The sequence below is a fragment of the Alosa alosa genome, chromosome 10 (assembly GCF_017589495.1).
Source record: "Alosa alosa isolate M-15738 ecotype Scorff River chromosome 10, AALO_Geno_1.1, whole genome shotgun sequence".
In the NCBI taxonomy this organism is placed as follows: domain Eukaryota; kingdom Metazoa; phylum Chordata; class Actinopteri; order Clupeiformes; family Clupeidae; genus Alosa; species Alosa alosa.
Genome location: NC_063198.1, coordinates 28,878,941 through 28,896,657, shown reverse-complemented (window position 1 = coordinate 28,896,657; position 17,717 = coordinate 28,878,941). Strand labels below are relative to the sequence as shown.

Here is a 17,717-nt window from a genome sequence, read left to right as displayed (position 1 = left end):
AGTTCTGCTTATAGTGTAAACCAAGAGAAAGGTGTAAACAAGCCTAAAAATGATGTGGCCAAGTTAATTGGCTGCATGGTTGAAAACAAAAGAATGAAATTATGTATTACTATCTTCATTCACTGTGGAATATAATATTTTCCTCATTTAGCTCGTGCTTGATCTAGGCAACTAATACTTTGTAGGAAGCACAAAACATAAGGAAACTAAATGCGCTGTGTATGCTACAAGTGGAAATTTTCGAGGGTAGAGCCAAAGTAGACACACGATACAGTGGTCTATTCAGCTGATGTCCTTTTAATATCAAATACTTGTATGACCGTCATTCATTGTGGCCCTAATTTCACTGCACTACTGGGAACATGAGCCAGTTGATTTGCACCACTGGTCAGAGCTTAACCACTCTGGATGACCTAGCAAAGATCCTCCGCTTCAACCCTCTCTGGACCTAATGTGGTCTGATCAAAAGTAAACAAACGTGACACATTTGCAAACCTCAAAGGTGTATACAGTAGCATAGATTGGTTTTCCAAAGCCGTTTACATTTTTCACCCTTTTTGCCCTTTATGAAGAAATGTACTAAACTGAAGAAAAGCAAATAGGGTTTTTGATATTTTAATTTTCTGCTCTTGTTCACAGAAGTAAGCAAACTGTAACTAATACTCAAGGTATCTAAATAGACAAGATTCTATCTAGAACAAGACTATTAATAAAATAGCTTTATAGATCTACTGTATGAGCCTAAACAAATTAGGCAATTGTTGTACAAAGTCATATAGTGGGAATGTGAGAGTAAAACAGGGCATGGGCTCTTTTCTGTCCTCCTAATAACGCTTAATGGTGTAATCAACTATATTGAGTTGACTTGAAAGAACACAACTGCACAAGTTTTTGCTGCCCTGATGAGTATCCTGGCACTAGACTAGTGCTCACTACCTTCCTAGGACTGGACATTAGGTCATCTCTTCTGTCATCATCTTCTGTCACTATATCAAAATATAATGTTTAAACCTTGCTTTCTGCTGCTTGTGTAAAAAAAAAAAAACTTTGTCATTTGACGACGATATTAAAAAAATAAATAATTTTTGAGAAAAAACAGATACAAAATACAAAGAAAAAAAAATAAAATCAGCTGTCCGTGCCAGTCCAGGCTGAGTGTATTTTCCTGTGGTTCATATAGTTAGTCTCTCAGGAATGGACTCAGACTCAGGGGCCAGTGGACGTATCACCTCCTCCCTCCTCCATCTCCAGACAGGGCGAGAGCCTGCTGAAGATACACTCACACCTGGTTGACGAACTGATAGACCAGTCTTTGGGACATGTCCGGCTTGCGTATTATACCCTTCTTGTAGTATTGCCTGATGGAGCGACTGAGCTTGTCGTAGTTCATCGCTGGCCGGTTCTTCCTTTGGCCCCACAGACGAGCCACCTGAGCAGAGTCTTCGATTTTGAAGATTCCTGGTGGTGCCAGAGAAGGGGAGGTAAAACAACATCACATGTTTACTGAATATACCCATGATTCCACAAAGAAGGCATTCCACTATTTTCTATGAATGCTGAACGATTTTTTTCTTGGAAAGTCATATAGATAATGACAGATGTAGCTAAATACTGCATATCTAAATACAGAAAAAACTATTTACTGCACGTAGACTAGGGCTATGCCTTAAAATACCCTAGTAGATTGAGAAGTGGATGTCGTGAAGGTGAACAAATGATAGCCTATTAGAAAGGCAAACAAACGTTAAAGTTGCTTTTGACATAGTAGCCTACAATGAAGAAAACTGATGCTCTGAATACTGAATCAGCCGTCTCTGAAAGTTTCTAGGCCTATAGCCTAATTGATGCATTTAACCGGAATTTGGATTTAATTTTTTCACCGCAAAACAGACGTGCACTGTTTTCATATATGGTGGAGCACCTAATCGCTATTAGCACTTCTCCTTCCATAATTTAACTTAATCCATCATTTGATACTGCAACTAAAGTTAGACTTGAAGAAGAATCTGTCTGCTCACCAGTTCCATTTTTTTTAACAGCCATTTCATTATTGATAAGTTGATTACATGTCTATATTAACATGTTCTATCAAAGAAAAGATAGAAAATAACTATTTGTGTGTGTGCTGTAAAATGGTTAGAAGAAATGAAATCGAATCGGCTAAAAATCGCATCGGCAGGTCAAACTCTATGAAAAATCGGAAATCGGTATCGGCCCAGAAAATTGCAATCGGTGCATCTCTAATCTCTAAGAGTTAGTTCATTATTACTATTGACCAAATTGCAGTTTGCATCTGAAAATGGGATGGTGTCTGTATCGATACTAACATGGCAATGACATTTAATTGAAAAAGTCGATTGAATGAAAGCTATATTGCATCAAAACATGCCATCTTAACACTTAACTGGGACATTATCAGTGAAATTAGTAGAAAGTACATCCATAACACTGCAGGTGATGATACATGGGACAACGTTTTTGAACAATGTTACTGGGCAACCACATAACCAGTTCAATGTGTTCTTGGATTGGACAATACTGATAATTTGCCTACTGGTGATTAAAATTCTCAAGGAATAAGAAGTTGCCCAAAACGGGAATGTATCAGAACAACAAGGAACATTTCTCAGCAACAGTGCCTTGTGTACTATCAGCTTAATAGCCAGGCACTGGGCTGCTTACCTTTGTCCTTATTGAGCCAGCGGATGTAGCGGCTGTAGTTGTGGGGCTTGAGCAGCAGCTCCCGGAGAAACTGCCACAGGTGCACGGGCTGGCCAGAGCAGGAAGAGTCCGCCTCCGGCCACGCGTCCTGACCTCCTGCTGCACAGCACAGACAAGGCCTTAGACTCCACCAGGCTGCGCATTGTTACGATTAATATTCATAGAGGAGCTGAATTAATGAGTCAGCATTATCATTCTGTGATGCGATAATGTGATTGTATGGTAGAAAAGGGCCTACCTGGTGTTGGTCTTTCAGTCACTGAATATCTTCCGTGCATCCAAGCAGCTGGAAGAGAACAAAAAGCTGATATTTAACAATGACTACATGGGGAAAGTAATCTTACAAAATGTTTAGACCTAGCCTGAAAGTGATGCTTTGATGAACAAATACAGCGCACATACAGTACATGCTGTGGCTGATGAAACTTGATCAACTACACCACCTCTGAAGGCAGTATTAATTAACAACTGTGGTGTACTTCCATAAATGAGATGGCTGCACGCATTTAAAGGCTTTACTAACAATGATGTTGACACAGCACTCACGCATACATACATATATTTAGAGCTTGCGCAGCACATATTAACTCAAAGCTACGGTGAGCCAGTCAGATTAAACTAATGTGTCAATGCACCACAACAACTTTTGATAAATGATACAAGATATGCAATCAATGCAGTTGCTTTGAAACTGCATTGTGTGCATGTTGCAAGTGGGACACAAATTAATCACAATGGAGACAGTGGGGACAATGAGCACATATATACAGTGTCAGGTGGAAATGCAGTGACTGTAAGTAGCTCCAAAGGTCACAAAATGGAGTGAATGGGCCTGAAGTGCAAGTCTTACACAAATCATCATTCTAATTTCTTTCAGTCTGAAATTAAGTGTAAATGGATTAAATCAGCAACATTTTCCCCCGACGCCGGAGGGGGGAGAGGCCCCAAATTATACTATATATTATGGGGGGCCCCAGAATTATTGTCTATCATAGGGCCCAAATTGTAGCAGCGCCCCTGAATTAAAGTGTATATTGAATTAATGGATGAAATCAGCAAGCTTTTTTCCCTGCACCCCACACCTCTGCTGTGCTGTACCTGATTTCCATATGTCCAGGTGGGCGTGCAGTGTGCTGCTGTACTCGGGGCACAGTTTATGGAAGTCCTCCTGACTCATGGCACACAGGTCTTTGCCGTCCAGCTGCTGGAAGGCCTTGCCCACGGAAGGCAGCTTGTACAGGTGCTCCGTCCACAGCAGCCACTTCTGGACGTTCCCCTCCTTCCAGTCCACTGGATCTGAGGAGAGGACGGACCAGATTGGTGTTCACACGTTACACCCAAGACATTTTGGTAACGTTTAATATACACCATGATTGTTTAAGACATCTGAGTAAACAGAGCAAAAAGGGAGCAGGGTTAATTAAGTTAAAGACCAGATCATTTTTTTATGGTCACAAGGCTGTAACTTCTCTTGTTGAATTTACCTGTTCAGTCAATAAAATCAAGAAAATAAACAGTCGAATAAAGAGGTTAGTCAACTGTTTCCTAAAATTGTTGTGTCAACGATTAATGTTCATACTGTACATCTTAGCAGTCCACCACCACTTCAGGCTACTTATGATTACAGTTTAAACAGTGTACTGTATGCTACTTTCAGTCATAACTTTGCTTATAAAGCAGGTTATACAAGGTGAAAAGATAGGCACAGAAAGGAGTCTATCATTTGTTTGCACAGGGCGGCGTGGCACACACTGGTCTTCACCCAGGGCAATTTGCCATAACACACACACACACACACACACACACACACACACACATGCACGCACATACACACACATGCACAGAGACACATGGAGCATATGCTAAGCGTGAGGCTCGGCTTGCTCAGTGTTTACCCTTTAGTCCAAGGCCATGGGATGGCAGCTATTAGGTATTACAGCTTTTCACTTGGCTTGAATTTACTTTGTGAATACATCTCAGAGTATTAGTGGGTGGTAATATTTTTTGTTGTCCACAACTCTATGAACTCTTTGAGGTGAATGGTGACAAGAAGGAGCACCATAACACATCTAAAAAAATATATATTTATTCAAATGAAAAAATATATTTAACTCAATATTTCACCTTAGGGATTAGTAAGTATTTAGCAGTAAGTAGTATTCAGTAGACATGCATGCTGTCACAGATGCGTGAGATGAATGGGACTATACAAGAGAGATTATGGTAACTGCAGATTAAGTTGAGTGAATATATGTAGTGTCTCTCTGTAGGTTGGTGCTCACCTGGTGTGATGTTGAGCAACTTGCAGGCCGTCTCAATGTCCTTCAACACCTCCTCCACAACCAGGGTTTGCATCTGCTCCAAGGAGCGCTCCTCGTCCGGCCCCACTGGCAGGGCTGGAACCACCAAGGCTGAGCTGTGGATCTGGGGACACTGCTCTGGCTCCCCCGCACAGCGTGTCGGGGAGGCTGAAGCGACCTCAGGGCTTGGGGTGGGGGTAGGGGAGGGTTCCCTGACCCGTTCCAGCCAGGTGGTCTCATCGATAGGCAGAATGTCAAAGCTGGGGAGATAGAGGACCTGAAGGCTGCGCTCCGACACGTTCAGACTCCAGGGCTCAGTGATGTCAGGCGACCCGCTCTCTGCCTTCACGCTGATGGTCTCGGGGCTCCCTGTGAGGGTCACATCAGCTGGGCACACGGTGGTCTCCGCCTGGCTGTCCCTTGGGCTTGCCATGTCTACATCCCCCAGACAGCCAGTGATTGAAAAAGAAAGTGACAAAAACATAACTCATATTCAGTTCATTTGTTTAATTCTGTCTCAGTTAGGTCAAGCAAATACAGTCTGTGAGCAATAACTTCAATGTTTAAAATAAGACTGAGGTTTGTGTTACAATGATTAATACCTTAACCTTGTAAAACTAATTTAAAAGTACTGCAATGAGTGCCTTCTACTACATGTCAGATAAAGATGCTCAGCAGCTGTAGTGTAAAAGTTAAGAATTCAGGTCAACGTTGTTAGAATAATTAATAATTAATAGATTACACCCATGTATGATCTCAGTGTTTGTCTACTGTGTAAAAGTTAATTATCTTACATTTGTACCACCCATTCAGTTTGACTTGTTTTTTCAACACTTTTCAACACCAAAAAATGTTCAAGAAAGTTCACAACAAGTTATCATATCGACTGTATTCTTCTGATGAAAACGTTCCCACTTATTTAAAAGAAAATAATTTCATGATCACCACCAATATCTAGGAACACATTTAGCAAAGCAATAGACTGGGGAAAAATATTTACACTACCTTTTACATAACCTGCACTGATGCTGAGCTGACACATACCAAAGAGTTCACCATGCCCAGTGTAGTCGTCTCCAAGCGCCGGTGAGCACTGGTATAAAGGGCCTGGAGAGGGCTGTATTTGAGGGGTCTGTGGGTGTGAGTCTGGGGTTTGTGGGTCTGAGGGAGTCACGGTGCAACAGTGGCTGGCATGAAGCAAACTGGATTTCCCTGAGTCACTTACTTGTGGGTCAGTACTCCAGAATAGGGTGTGACGCAGAGGTAAGTGACAACGCGACGCCTCACTCTGGCTTTTTGAAAGAGTCGCCTCTCTCCCCTGGTCTTTGTCAGCGTGAGTTTTTAATAATAGAGGTGAGCATGATGATGGCGCTCAATTCAAACGCAGCTTGACATCGGCACCTTTGGAGGACAGTCCACCACAGACGAGGAAAAATACTTCCATTCAGTCTCCCATGTAATGGGCCAGGCCAACACAGGTGACATTATAGCTAAAAACTCAGATTTTATCTCAGACAATCTTCTAATCATGCTGAAGGCAGTAATTAACAGACACTGTGTATGTGTGTGCATGTGTGTGTGTATGTGTGTGTGTGTGTGTGTGTGTGCATGTGTGTGTGTGTAATTGACTGGCTGATTACAGTTCTCCCGGGGTATGGACACACACAGATGGAGAACGATGGAGGCTGTCTAGAGTCATCGCTTTGCACATGTTCCGGAAGATGTTCTGGGATTTGTTTGGTCACAGCATGCATCCCTGCCATTCATAAAATCTTACGACAGCACCACACCTTGAGAGAGCAGCTGAAAGCTATAGCACTATCATGTATCACTATTTACTTGCTGCGCTGACTTGGGCTTGAACACAACACAGGGTGTGCCTTCTTTCAGATGATTGTCAGCGTGGCTTGGATCTCTTCCTCATAACATAGTGGAAGGCAAAGGGCTTTAAGGGGTCTGCTGTGTGGCCAAAGCAAAGCAAATGAAGTTATCCATACAGACTGACTCCAAGAGAGTCTGAAAGAGCCTCATCGCCTCACGTTCTGTTTGTCCTCCCTCCCTCGAGCAGTCCCTTCCACATTCTCACTTTCATCTCCTGATTCCCCATGAAAGGTCCCGGGCCATCCATGGCCTCTGCATTTACTGGGGGTCAGATTAGAGGAGATGTGTGTCCACTCACACCCCCAACCCCACACACCCCCTGCAACAGCTTGCGCTAAGTCCATTACCCTGGCAAATTTAGTTTATTTCCAGCAGAGAGGAGGCTTTAGAGCGGGGCGCAAACATGCCCCCTTAGCGAAAGGATTTAAAGCTCCACTGATCTCCAAATGAGTTTGCTGAAGACTTCAGGGCTCATTTCAGGAGAATTAGGAAACTGCAACATTTACGGGATTGTTCATCCCATTCATTGTAAGAATGTTCCAGAAACTCCCCCATTTAAAAAAAGAAGTGGCACCAAGAGGTCTGGCTACTCTCAAGTGAGGATATCCCTGTTGTCTGAAATTATATTTGCATAAATCATATAAGGGAAACAAAATGGATTGTGTAGTTTACAGAAAAAAAGCAGGGATTAAACGGTTCAAAGAACAAAAATGAAAACCGGAAACGAACAAAACATTGTGGATGAACTTAACCCAAAACGGGAACAAAACCAATTTCACTTGATCCAGAATGAAAACACTATGTTCAATTTTAGATAGCCAGTTAACAACAGTATTTATCATTCCAATTAACCTTTCTTTGGGTTAAATTCATAAGCTTGGAAAGTCACCTGCCCACACATGTTACCCTATAGGATAGATTTAGTCAGATTTTATGAATCAGTGTCTCCCCTGAATAACAGGCTTGGCCTACTATGAGTTGATGAAATGGATTTTCATATCAAACACTATCGGACAGCCTTTTCCAACTTTGTAGCCTATTACTGAGCATTGTGTGAAATAACATACCAGAGACACTAAGAAAAGATCTAGGCCTAGTGTCATGCAGTTGGTAGCAACACACATAGGTTAGTCTATTTAACATGGCTTAAAGCAAGGACATTTTCTGTGCCTGAAGTTAGGCTATCACACCTCTTTGAGGATCTCATATAGGTCAATTGCCTTTCAAATCTCACCCCATGCCTGAATTCAGGCACAGTTCTTTTAACAGTTAGCCTTGATATCTAATGTACTTTAATTTAAGCATTATGGCTATTGTGCAGAATCAATTTGTAAAGGCAATGCTTGTAAAAATGTTTTTAGAGGAACATTATTAACCGCTCTTCTATAACGTTCTAACCAGTTACCATTTAGAGGAGTGGCCTTGGAACACTGGAACAGGAATAATGCTTTTGCTCAGAACGAACTGAAATAAAAAATATTGTTTTCAATTCCTGGAAAAAATGTTTTGCAATGCTTTAACTCTACCCCCTCACAATGCAGGTTTAGCAGCCTTACTGAACAGCCTGTCTGTAACTCTTCCTACTGTACTGCTCATTAATCAGTCTATTGCTAAACCAACATGATAGTGTGGGTCACCATGTCTGCATAAGTTCTTCTCCTAAAACTTTCATAAAGTAAAGAGAGTTTAGAGCTCAAGAAAGTGACTAAAGATTAAGAATTTAAAGCCAAAAAAAGACAGTCTGGTCTCTCAGTGGTCGATGAATGCTGTAAAGCGTACACAACTTTAGTGCATACATCATACTGCATAGAAAGAAATGTAAACCAGTAAGCCATGCCATCTGAAATATTGAGTACTTTCACTTGGATCAATTCCCATATTTTAAGTCTCGATTCATTGAAATTTATATTTGTTAGGCCACATCTTTGATGATGTCATTTTCATGTTTGTTTATATAAAGAGTTAAACACATTTTCGGAACATATCTGAGCTCAGTAGGCTTATTGTGTTATGCAACATGAGACAATTTTTTTAAAAGGATAAAATGGGAAGAAGACATCAAATGTCACTCTGACCTTATTTTTCCTACTTATTTCAAGTAGACTTATCTCAATTATATTAGCATGGTATGACTTTATAATGCAAGAAATAGAGAGAGAGAGAGAGACAGAGACAGAGACAGAGAGAGAGAGGCATTTGTTATTCAGAAATCATAACTGATGTGCTGAAGGCCCATACCTCACTGGTGACTTGTGGATCCAGTGCTGATTAGTTTCCAATGGATACAGGACCTCGTCCGCTGTAGACTGGCAGTGAAAACCCTCCACCAGTTCTTCCCAGATTAATGACACAGCTAAGCAAGAATCAGCAAGCTGCTATTTGTGCTGCCAAGCTTCCTTGAGTAATTTCCTGAAATTCAAGACATTTACAAGCCAGTCTCCCAGAATGACTGATCTCTGTCACAACGCTCTGCTGTAGAGGTGAAAAGGTTTTCTTCCCTAATACACCTGCTCTGGGTGTGTACCAGTACCCAAGTGACTGTGTGTGAAGGAATGTCTGGTCCATTGACTATGGCGTTATATTTATAAGAAGCTCTCATTTACTTAAGTAAATATTGGGCTGCTGTGTGACCAGGTCATACAGCCTTTGTTTATCATGCCCACTTAACAACCACTAGAGATGCCCATTTTCTGGAACAGCAAACACATAAAAGATTATTTTGTACAGCCCCAAATCAGAAAACATTGGGACGTTGTGTAAAATGCAAATAAAACAGAATGTGATAATATACACATCTTGTAAACCCATATTTAGCAGCAAAAAGGACATAGACAACACAAAAAAGGTTGGAAATGAACATTTTGACTATTTCATGGAAAGATCATTTGGAATTTGATGCCAGCAACATGTTTCAAAAAAAGTTGGGACAGGGAAAGTTTACCACTGTGCTTTTTATTTTCACTTTCATTTAACAAAATTCTGTAAATATTTAGGAACTAAGAAGACCAGTTGCTAGAGTTTTGATAATTAAATGTTGTCCCATTCCTATATAGGATTTCAGTTGCTCAACAGTATAAGGTATTCTTAATCATGTTTTTCATTCCATGATGCACTTAATTTGACAAGACTGGACTGCAGACGGGCCATTTGGACTCTTCCTCTATGGAGAAATACTGTTTAAATGTGTGCTGAATTAATTTTGGCATTGTTTTCCTGAAATGCTCGAGGTCTTCCCTATTAAAAACACTGCCTGCTGGCATATGTTGCTCAAAACATGTATACATTATTCAGAATTGATTGTGCCTTGCCAGATGTGCAAGATACCCATGCTGTAGGCACTAATGCACCTCTACACTGTCCGATGTTGGGTTTCGAACTGAGCACTAAAACAAGTTGGATAGGTAGGCCCTCTCCTTTTTAGCCCAGATGAGTCTGTGATTTCCAAAAAGAATTACACATTTTGATTGGTCTAACCACAGGACCCTTTTCCACATTACCTTAGTCCATTTTAAACAAACTCAGGCCCAAATAAGACGGTGGTATTTCTGTATCATGGCTAAATACAATTTTGGCTGTTACATGGTAAAGTTTACACTATAGCATTTCTGAATTGAGTATCAAACTGTGCTCATATAGGCAATAGTTATCAGAGGTTTTCCTGAGCCCATACAATGATTTTCTTCAAAGAAACAGGTCTGGTTTTAATGCAGTGCCATATTAGGTCCAAAAGACCACGCCATCCAATATTGTTTTTCAGCTCTATCCCCTGTTTGCAAAAATGTATCTTGATTCTCTGAAATTTTTAATGATGTAGCCCACTGGAGATGATAAACTCCCCAAATACTTCACAATTTCATGTTAAGAAGCATTAAAATGACATTGTTTCATCATTTGTCCACACAGGTTTACACAGAGTGATGAACCCTACATCTTTACTTCTAAGAGACTTTGCCTCTCTGGGATGCTCTTTTTCATACCCAATCATGTTGCCAGTTACCCTAATTAGTTGTGAAACATTCCTCCTTTTGTTTTCTTTATCATTACACAACATTTCCAGCATTTTGACTGTGTATTTAAGGGCACACACTGATTAGTGTGTGTTTACTTTTGTCTCTACAATAAGATGAATATTGTAGGGAGAAGTTGGTCAAGGCACTACTAGGCTAGAGAGAGAGAGAGAGAGAGAGAGAGAGAGAGAAAAGCAGAATACTATTAGCCTATTTGAGAATAAAACATAGACTGAGAGGATGGAGGGCAACATGTTAGCTTAATTTAGCTTCACAGGCCTATTTAATGTTGTATTATCAAAGATCCTTGTGCTTCCTCAACCCTCCCTGATATTATAATTTATCCACAGACTATTATGCAAAGGATTTTTATGGCAGAACATTGAACCTATGGAAGGTACATAAATCCACATCCAATGTTTGCGCATGAACACTCCACCTTGATAGGCGGCGATAATGTGCCTATCTGTTGTTGTCACATGACAGAACAAGAGGGAGGAGAAGGACACTACAACCGGTTATTCATTTAGCTAGCTAGCTAGCTGTGGCAACGTGTGGAGGTGTGGAAAATGCCCAAGTATGTATATTTTATTTAACAATCATAAGTGTTCATGAACAAGTGTATATGTTTCATTATGATACACATTTTTATGGAGCCGTAGAGAACATTGTAAGCTGCCGAGGCGATAGGTGAACGTGATGTTACTTAGATAGCGTTTGGTCTGTAACATAATGGTGCTAACGTTAGCGAACTAATTGAGCAAAAAGGTTTTTTACAGTGGATAGATCAGTTCGGTCAAATTATGTGTTTCACCTCAGCCGTTTTTAATTCTGTTATAAGGTTAATACAAGTGCACTGGTATCAGGATGATTTTTTAGCATAACTTTAGCTAGATTGGCTATTGCTAACAGTCTGTCGGAGAACTTCACGACATCCCGGTTTAACTTTAGTTGTAAACACTCGTTTTCATTTGTTTCGTGATTAACATGTTGTAGTTATGGAAATGCAGAAGTAATTTCTACCTAGTGCTTAAGCCAAACTTGCAGTGTACACACCTCAATTCAATTAACAACTAGTCAACTAACTAGTCTTTGGTATTTCTTTTTTATCCAAGGTTTTACTGTGACTACTGTGATACATATCTCACCCACGATTCGGTAAGTTAAGTTATGGTCTTCTCCTTTTACCCTGAATGTAGTCGGCTAAACTTGTGGGACGTTTTGCTTGTTTTCTTGTTACTAAATCTAGTTGTATAATGATCTGGTTATAGTTTCAAACGAGAATCTGAAGTTGTTTTCCTACATTTCGAAGGCCATGCAATTTGTATTGATGTAGTGCCCTTGTAATGGCACGGAGCTTTAACGTTTACATGATGTTAATGGATAAAATGATCTTGCCTTCGACAGCCGTCAGTGCGGAAGACCCACTGCAGCGGACGCAAACATAAAGAAAATGTGAAGGACTACTATCAGAAATGGATGGAGGAGCAAGCACAGAGTCTTATTGATAAAACAAGTGAGTTGGGTTTACGAAAAGGAGTCCGGAGCATTTCTCAACTGATTTCTCCCCCATTGGTCAAAAGAATTAATGATTGCTGTTGACTATGCATTTTGTAAAAGTCTGTTGAAACCTGGTCTCATGTTGATTAACTGCGTTCTTCTTCAGCTGCTGCATTTCAGCAAGGAAAGATCCCACCCACGCCGTTCCCAGGAGCACCTCCACCTGGTGGCTCGCTGCTTCCTCATCCAAACATTAGTGAGTCCCGTCATCTCCCCTTACTGAAAAGTCCAGTGTATTCAGCATTGTCAAACCAGATGTGAAGATGTGGTCACATCTCCTGTCAGTGGCATTAATGAAACATGAGGACAGGGTGCCTGCACAGGCCTGGAAAGTTAGGAAAATGATGGAATTTTGAGTTACTGTTTCTTAGACCTGGAAAAGTACGGTTTTGCCAGAGAGGGTTAAAGCGGAGCTAGTAATCAAGGATCTTTGGTTTTGCTTATAGTAATATACCTATTAATTTGAGACTGTACAAAAATATTGAAGTTTCAAAACCAAATCCCTATCAAAAACACTTCTTATAAGTAGACATCTTAGAATAATTAGTTTGGAAAGATATTTTTTATTCGGGAAAAGGGAAAGTACTGTGATGGACACTGTAGATGCGTCATCACACTGACCCTCATCTCTCCCTCCTCTCAGGTGGACCCCCCCGACCTGGCATGCTACCCGCTCCCCCGATGGGTGGGCCTCCCATGATGCCCATGATGGGTCCGCCTCCTCATGGAATGATGCCAGGAGGACCAGGTCAGTGGCCATATGGCAAATTTGTGGAAATGAACACCTAGCCAATCACTGTGTACAGTAAAAGAGGCTTCATATAGGTGGGCTGTGCTGCACTTGCTGTTGGGTTCAGTGCAAAATAGAAGTAGCAACAGTGCGCCATGGTAAAAGTTCAACAACACGAGAGTTCACTGAGCGACACAGTGGCAAACCGTTCTTGCACCGCGTAAGCCATGGAAAGTAATGGGGTTCAGAGTGCAGCGGTGCTGTTTTTGTCGCATATGGCAGAGGTTGTTGCACCAAGTTTAATTGAAGGATGTGGTTCTGTGTCAGCCAATAATTGTGCAGTTTTTATTCTGTGTAGTCATATGCATGTATGGTAAGTATGTATATTTACTAGGCCTATTATCCTAAGTCTATATGATTTTTATCTCTGTGCTTGAATGATGAGGTTCAGCCAGGAGCGGTCGCAACCCACATTTCACTGCTATTGTACCTGTACAATTATGCATAATAGGCGGGTCAATATATGGAAAAAAAAAAACACCTAACCTCAAAACAATTGATACAAAAGGTTTTTCAACTGATTATGATACCTTTAGATGTACTTAGTAACATATTAAAAATCTAGTGAAATCTGACCCCAGTAAAGGGGTCATTTTCAAGATGGGGTCCAAGATGGCCACCAGAAGCTAATTTGGGATGTCTGAAGCATTATTCAGCCTAGGAAAGTGTTTTCCATGTTTACTCAGATTTAGCGGTCACTGAATCATATGTCACACTAAAGTATCAGTTCATCATTTTCAAAGACTTATAATTTTCAAGATGGCGTCCAAGATGGCCACCAGAAGCTAATTTTGGCTATATCTGACGCATTATTCAGCCTAGGAAAGTGTTCTTTGTGTTTAATCAGATTTAGAGGTCACCGATTTATGTCATTTTCAAAGACTTATAATTTTCAAGATGGCATCAAAGATGTAACCTGGCAATAGCCAGATGAATTTCGCTCCGCCTAGCTCCACTCATCCATCTGGAACCGATCCATTGAAGTGTTGCTTCAGAAGGCTGGGCCTAATCAAAAAATGCTTGCATATGATTGAATAAGCCACTTGTCCGTCATCTATTGACGTGCTACTTCAACCACTCACATCGAAGCCAACCCGTGGACGCTAATAACAGACTCACAGTCGCTTCTACGCTTATGTCACATCTATGAAACTCCCGCCTAGGTCCTGATTGGCTAAACCATAAAGTTGGTTGGAGAAATCACTCTCAATGGAAGAGGTCCCAGATGGATGTGAGTGAAGCTAGGCGGAGCTAAGCGGAACGACATTCATCTGGCTAGGGTCAGGTTATCAAAGATGGCCACCAGAAGCTAATTTTGGCTATATCTGAAGCATTATTCAGCCTAGGAAAGTTTTTTTTTTTTGTGTTTAATCAGATTTATAGGTCACTGAATCTTATGTCACACAATCCTTCATTAAATCAGGCCACCCTAAAAAGATGGTTGTGGCGTAACAAGAGGTCATGAATTAATTATAATTTATTGAATTGTAATTAGTCCCTCCTTTTCCACAACTTTCCAATCATTCATCATCATCCAACCGAGGATGGTGAATGATAATGAATAATGATATAGTAATTTTTTCTGATATACTAATAAATACAGTTTAAGATTAAGTTTAATTAGCTCCCCCCTAATGATCGATGCCAACATGTATTTGATGCACGCAAATATGTAATGCATGCCTATGCATGAGTTATGGTTCACTAAAGTCATAGAACAGCCAGAACTATATTATTTTAAAAGCATATACCCTGTACATGAAATATAACATCAATCAAGTTATGTTCCCATCTTCCACCACACTTTGCATAATACATATTCTATTCTGTATAGGCGGATCTAGTGTACAACTGATACATTTTGGTATGTACAGTTCAGGGGAAATAAACATCCTAAACTATATATTTTCTGAAAGCATATAACCTGTACTGTAGATGAGATATAACACCAGATAAGACATGTCCCATCTTCTTCCATTCCATGAACAATGCATTGCCTTCTATTCTGTATAGGCAAATCTAGTGTAAAGTGGATACATGTTGGCCTATACTGTCTAGGGAAATCAGATTAAACACCCTAAACTATACATTTTCTGAAAGCATATAACCTGCAGATGAGACTGTATAACACCAGTTAAGACATGTCCCATCTTCCTCAATGCCATGAACAAAGCATTGCCCTCTATTCTGTATAGGCGAATCTAGTGTAAAGGGGATACATTTTAGCCTATATTGTCCAGGCAAAACAGAATAAACACCCTAAACTATATATTTTTCTAAAAGCATATAACCTCTAGATGAGAGAGAACACCAGTTAAGACATGTCTTCGTGCTTCGTGCTCATCCTCCGTGCCATGGATACGGTTCATAATCCTGTATTGCATTTGCTCTGTATTAAAACGCATTGATTTTAATATATGGCTGAAAAAGGTAGAGCATTGAAACATTTTCAATATTACCATTTAAAATCATATTCTTGTTTAATATGACCACAATTTGACATCAATTTCACCCCTGTAGGCTGAATAGTAATTGAGATATAGCCATTTTAACCTCTTGACAGCCATTTTGGTGGCCATTTTGAAAATGACCCCTTTCCCAAGGTCAGATTTCACTAGATTTTTAGTATGTTATTTAGCCTGTCCAACAGTACCAGAATCCATGAAAAAACCTTTTGTATCAATTTTTTTGACGTTGAACCCTATATTGACCCGCCTATTTGACAAATAATACATTTTGAATCTTGTCTAACAAACCTCATACTGCCTGTTTAACAGGTCCTGGTATGCGACCCCCCATGGGTGGACACATGCAGATGATGCCTGGGCCTCATATGATGCGTCCTCCTGCCCGCCCCATGATGCTTCAAGTCAGACCGGGCATGGTGCGGCCAGACAGATAAGAACAAACTTCAACTCCTCGAGGACACATCCTTGCCCCTCTGTCCCCCCTCATTCAGATAATGCCATTGCTCAAAGTCATGCATGTAGAATTGTGGATAAAACATTTTGTTGGTGGGCTGTGAGATTATGGAGGACTGCTTTCCCCCATTTCGTTTTTATTTAGATTTATTGATTTTAATTCAGTTGGCCAAAAAAATTCTCATGTGTATTGATGGCACTGGTGCTTATGATGATGATTTGCGCCTGTAGATTTCTGTTTTCCATTTGCTTTTTTTTGTAAACTATTGTATGTATGTTGACATTTTATGGAATAAAATTTTAGAAAAAAAACGGCAAACATATGATTCATCTTGGATTGTATCTAGAACTCCTTAGGACTGATGTTTAATATGCAGTGTCTTATTATTTGCTTCTTCTGGTTTTGGCTAAGGCCTTGTGAACACCAGATGTGTTGTATAAGCATGACTGCTGGGGAACGTCTTCAATTTTTCATCTGGTGCCCATGTTAACAGGCTGGAGCTTTCATACCTGTATGCAATGTTTTGCTCAAGTTGCTCATGACAATCAAGATGTTCTGCAGCAATCACACACATGCATCTTGTGCATAAGAGCCAAGACCTACATTTCTGACTGTTTAGATTTCAGGAATTATTATTGCCAATGTACCGTAATCCCCATAATCATAAACAGTAGTCAACTTGTAAACTAGGCATTAGTTTGTAACAACTATATAGACCAGGTATATATTTTTTGTTTCCATGCTGGTTAATTTGAGTGGTGGATCGCCAACATGCTTTTGTCAAACCGGTCATCACATTTTTACACGAGCACAGTTAGCGCTACATCAGTCTGTTGTTCATTAACTCAATTCATTGCAAGTTTTCTCGCAATATGCAGTCAGTGAACACATTTCTAAAATGCTTAATTTTTTTTAGAAAGAAACAACCAATTGCATTTCGGTTGTCATAGAAATTAGGTTTTTCATTTCTGGCATCATGTCATGGTGCAAGCATTTGTAAGTAAGACAAGTTCAACATGTTCAAAACCTTAGCTAAAGGAAAAATACTGTATCAAGCCTCCACGTCGGCAGCAGCAGCTATATTAAAAAAGCTTTTTTGACATTATTGAAACATTTAGAAAGAATGAAATACACCAATCATAGCTGATTCCAATTTTTTAAGTTTTGTGGATTCCTGAAAGACAATTTCACAGTATAATTCTCATAGATTGTTCTTTCATAGCTCAGGAGACCTAGATACCTCATTATTGTTTCATTTATGTATCTCTAATTTACTGATTTTTGTCACAGGCTAGTTACAGTACAGTACAGTAAACACACTATTGAGAATTTATACAGAATCCAGGGTTGTCGAGATTGAGATGTCCTAAACATTTATATAAAAATGGCATGATTTATGACAGCTGATATCTCTCCAATCCTGTATTTTGAAAGTTGCTGTGCTATAATCAACTCCATGGATAGAGAACGTGCTAGTGTTTTCACAGAATTACTTGATTTTGAGCCAACTTTGCTCTCTTGGTAGAGTAAAGGCCA

General features: G+C 40.1%; 2 protein-coding genes across 3 annotated transcripts; one reads left to right on the top strand and one right to left on the bottom strand.

Annotated features, from left to right (window-relative positions):
* Positions 1-8: 8 nt before the first annotated feature.
* On the bottom strand, positions 9-9,417 carry LOC125301835 (SAM pointed domain-containing Ets transcription factor-like). 2 transcript variants are annotated; one of them, XM_048254630.1, is made up of 6 exons: positions 9,141-9,417; positions 5,004-5,456; positions 3,820-4,017; positions 2,960-3,007; positions 2,683-2,820; positions 9-1,458 (listed from the first exon to the last, which is right to left on the bottom strand). In XM_048254630.1, exons 2-6 carry the CDS (start codon positions 5,452-5,454, stop codon positions 1,280-1,282), a joined length of 1,014 nt encoding a protein of 337 aa, XP_048110587.1. In that variant the 5' UTR covers positions 5,455-5,456; positions 9,141-9,417; the 3' UTR covers positions 9-1,279. The 2 variants fall into 2 exon arrangements, with proteins under 2 accessions (XP_048110587.1, XP_048110588.1); XM_048254631.1 differs by lacking the exon at positions 9,141-9,417 and adding an exon at positions 6,066-6,184.
* Positions 9,418-11,363: 1,946 nt separating this feature from the next.
* snrpc (small nuclear ribonucleoprotein polypeptide C) lies at positions 11,364-16,499 on the top strand. The gene is made up of 6 exons (XM_048255233.1): positions 11,364-11,486; positions 12,025-12,067; positions 12,317-12,425; positions 12,576-12,665; positions 13,113-13,217; positions 16,037-16,499. The coding sequence occupies exons 1-6, from the start codon at positions 11,479-11,481 to the stop codon at positions 16,159-16,161; spliced, it is 480 nt and encodes a 159-aa protein (XP_048111190.1). The 5' UTR covers positions 11,364-11,478; the 3' UTR covers positions 16,162-16,499.
* Positions 16,500-17,717: the final 1,218 nt, after the last annotated feature.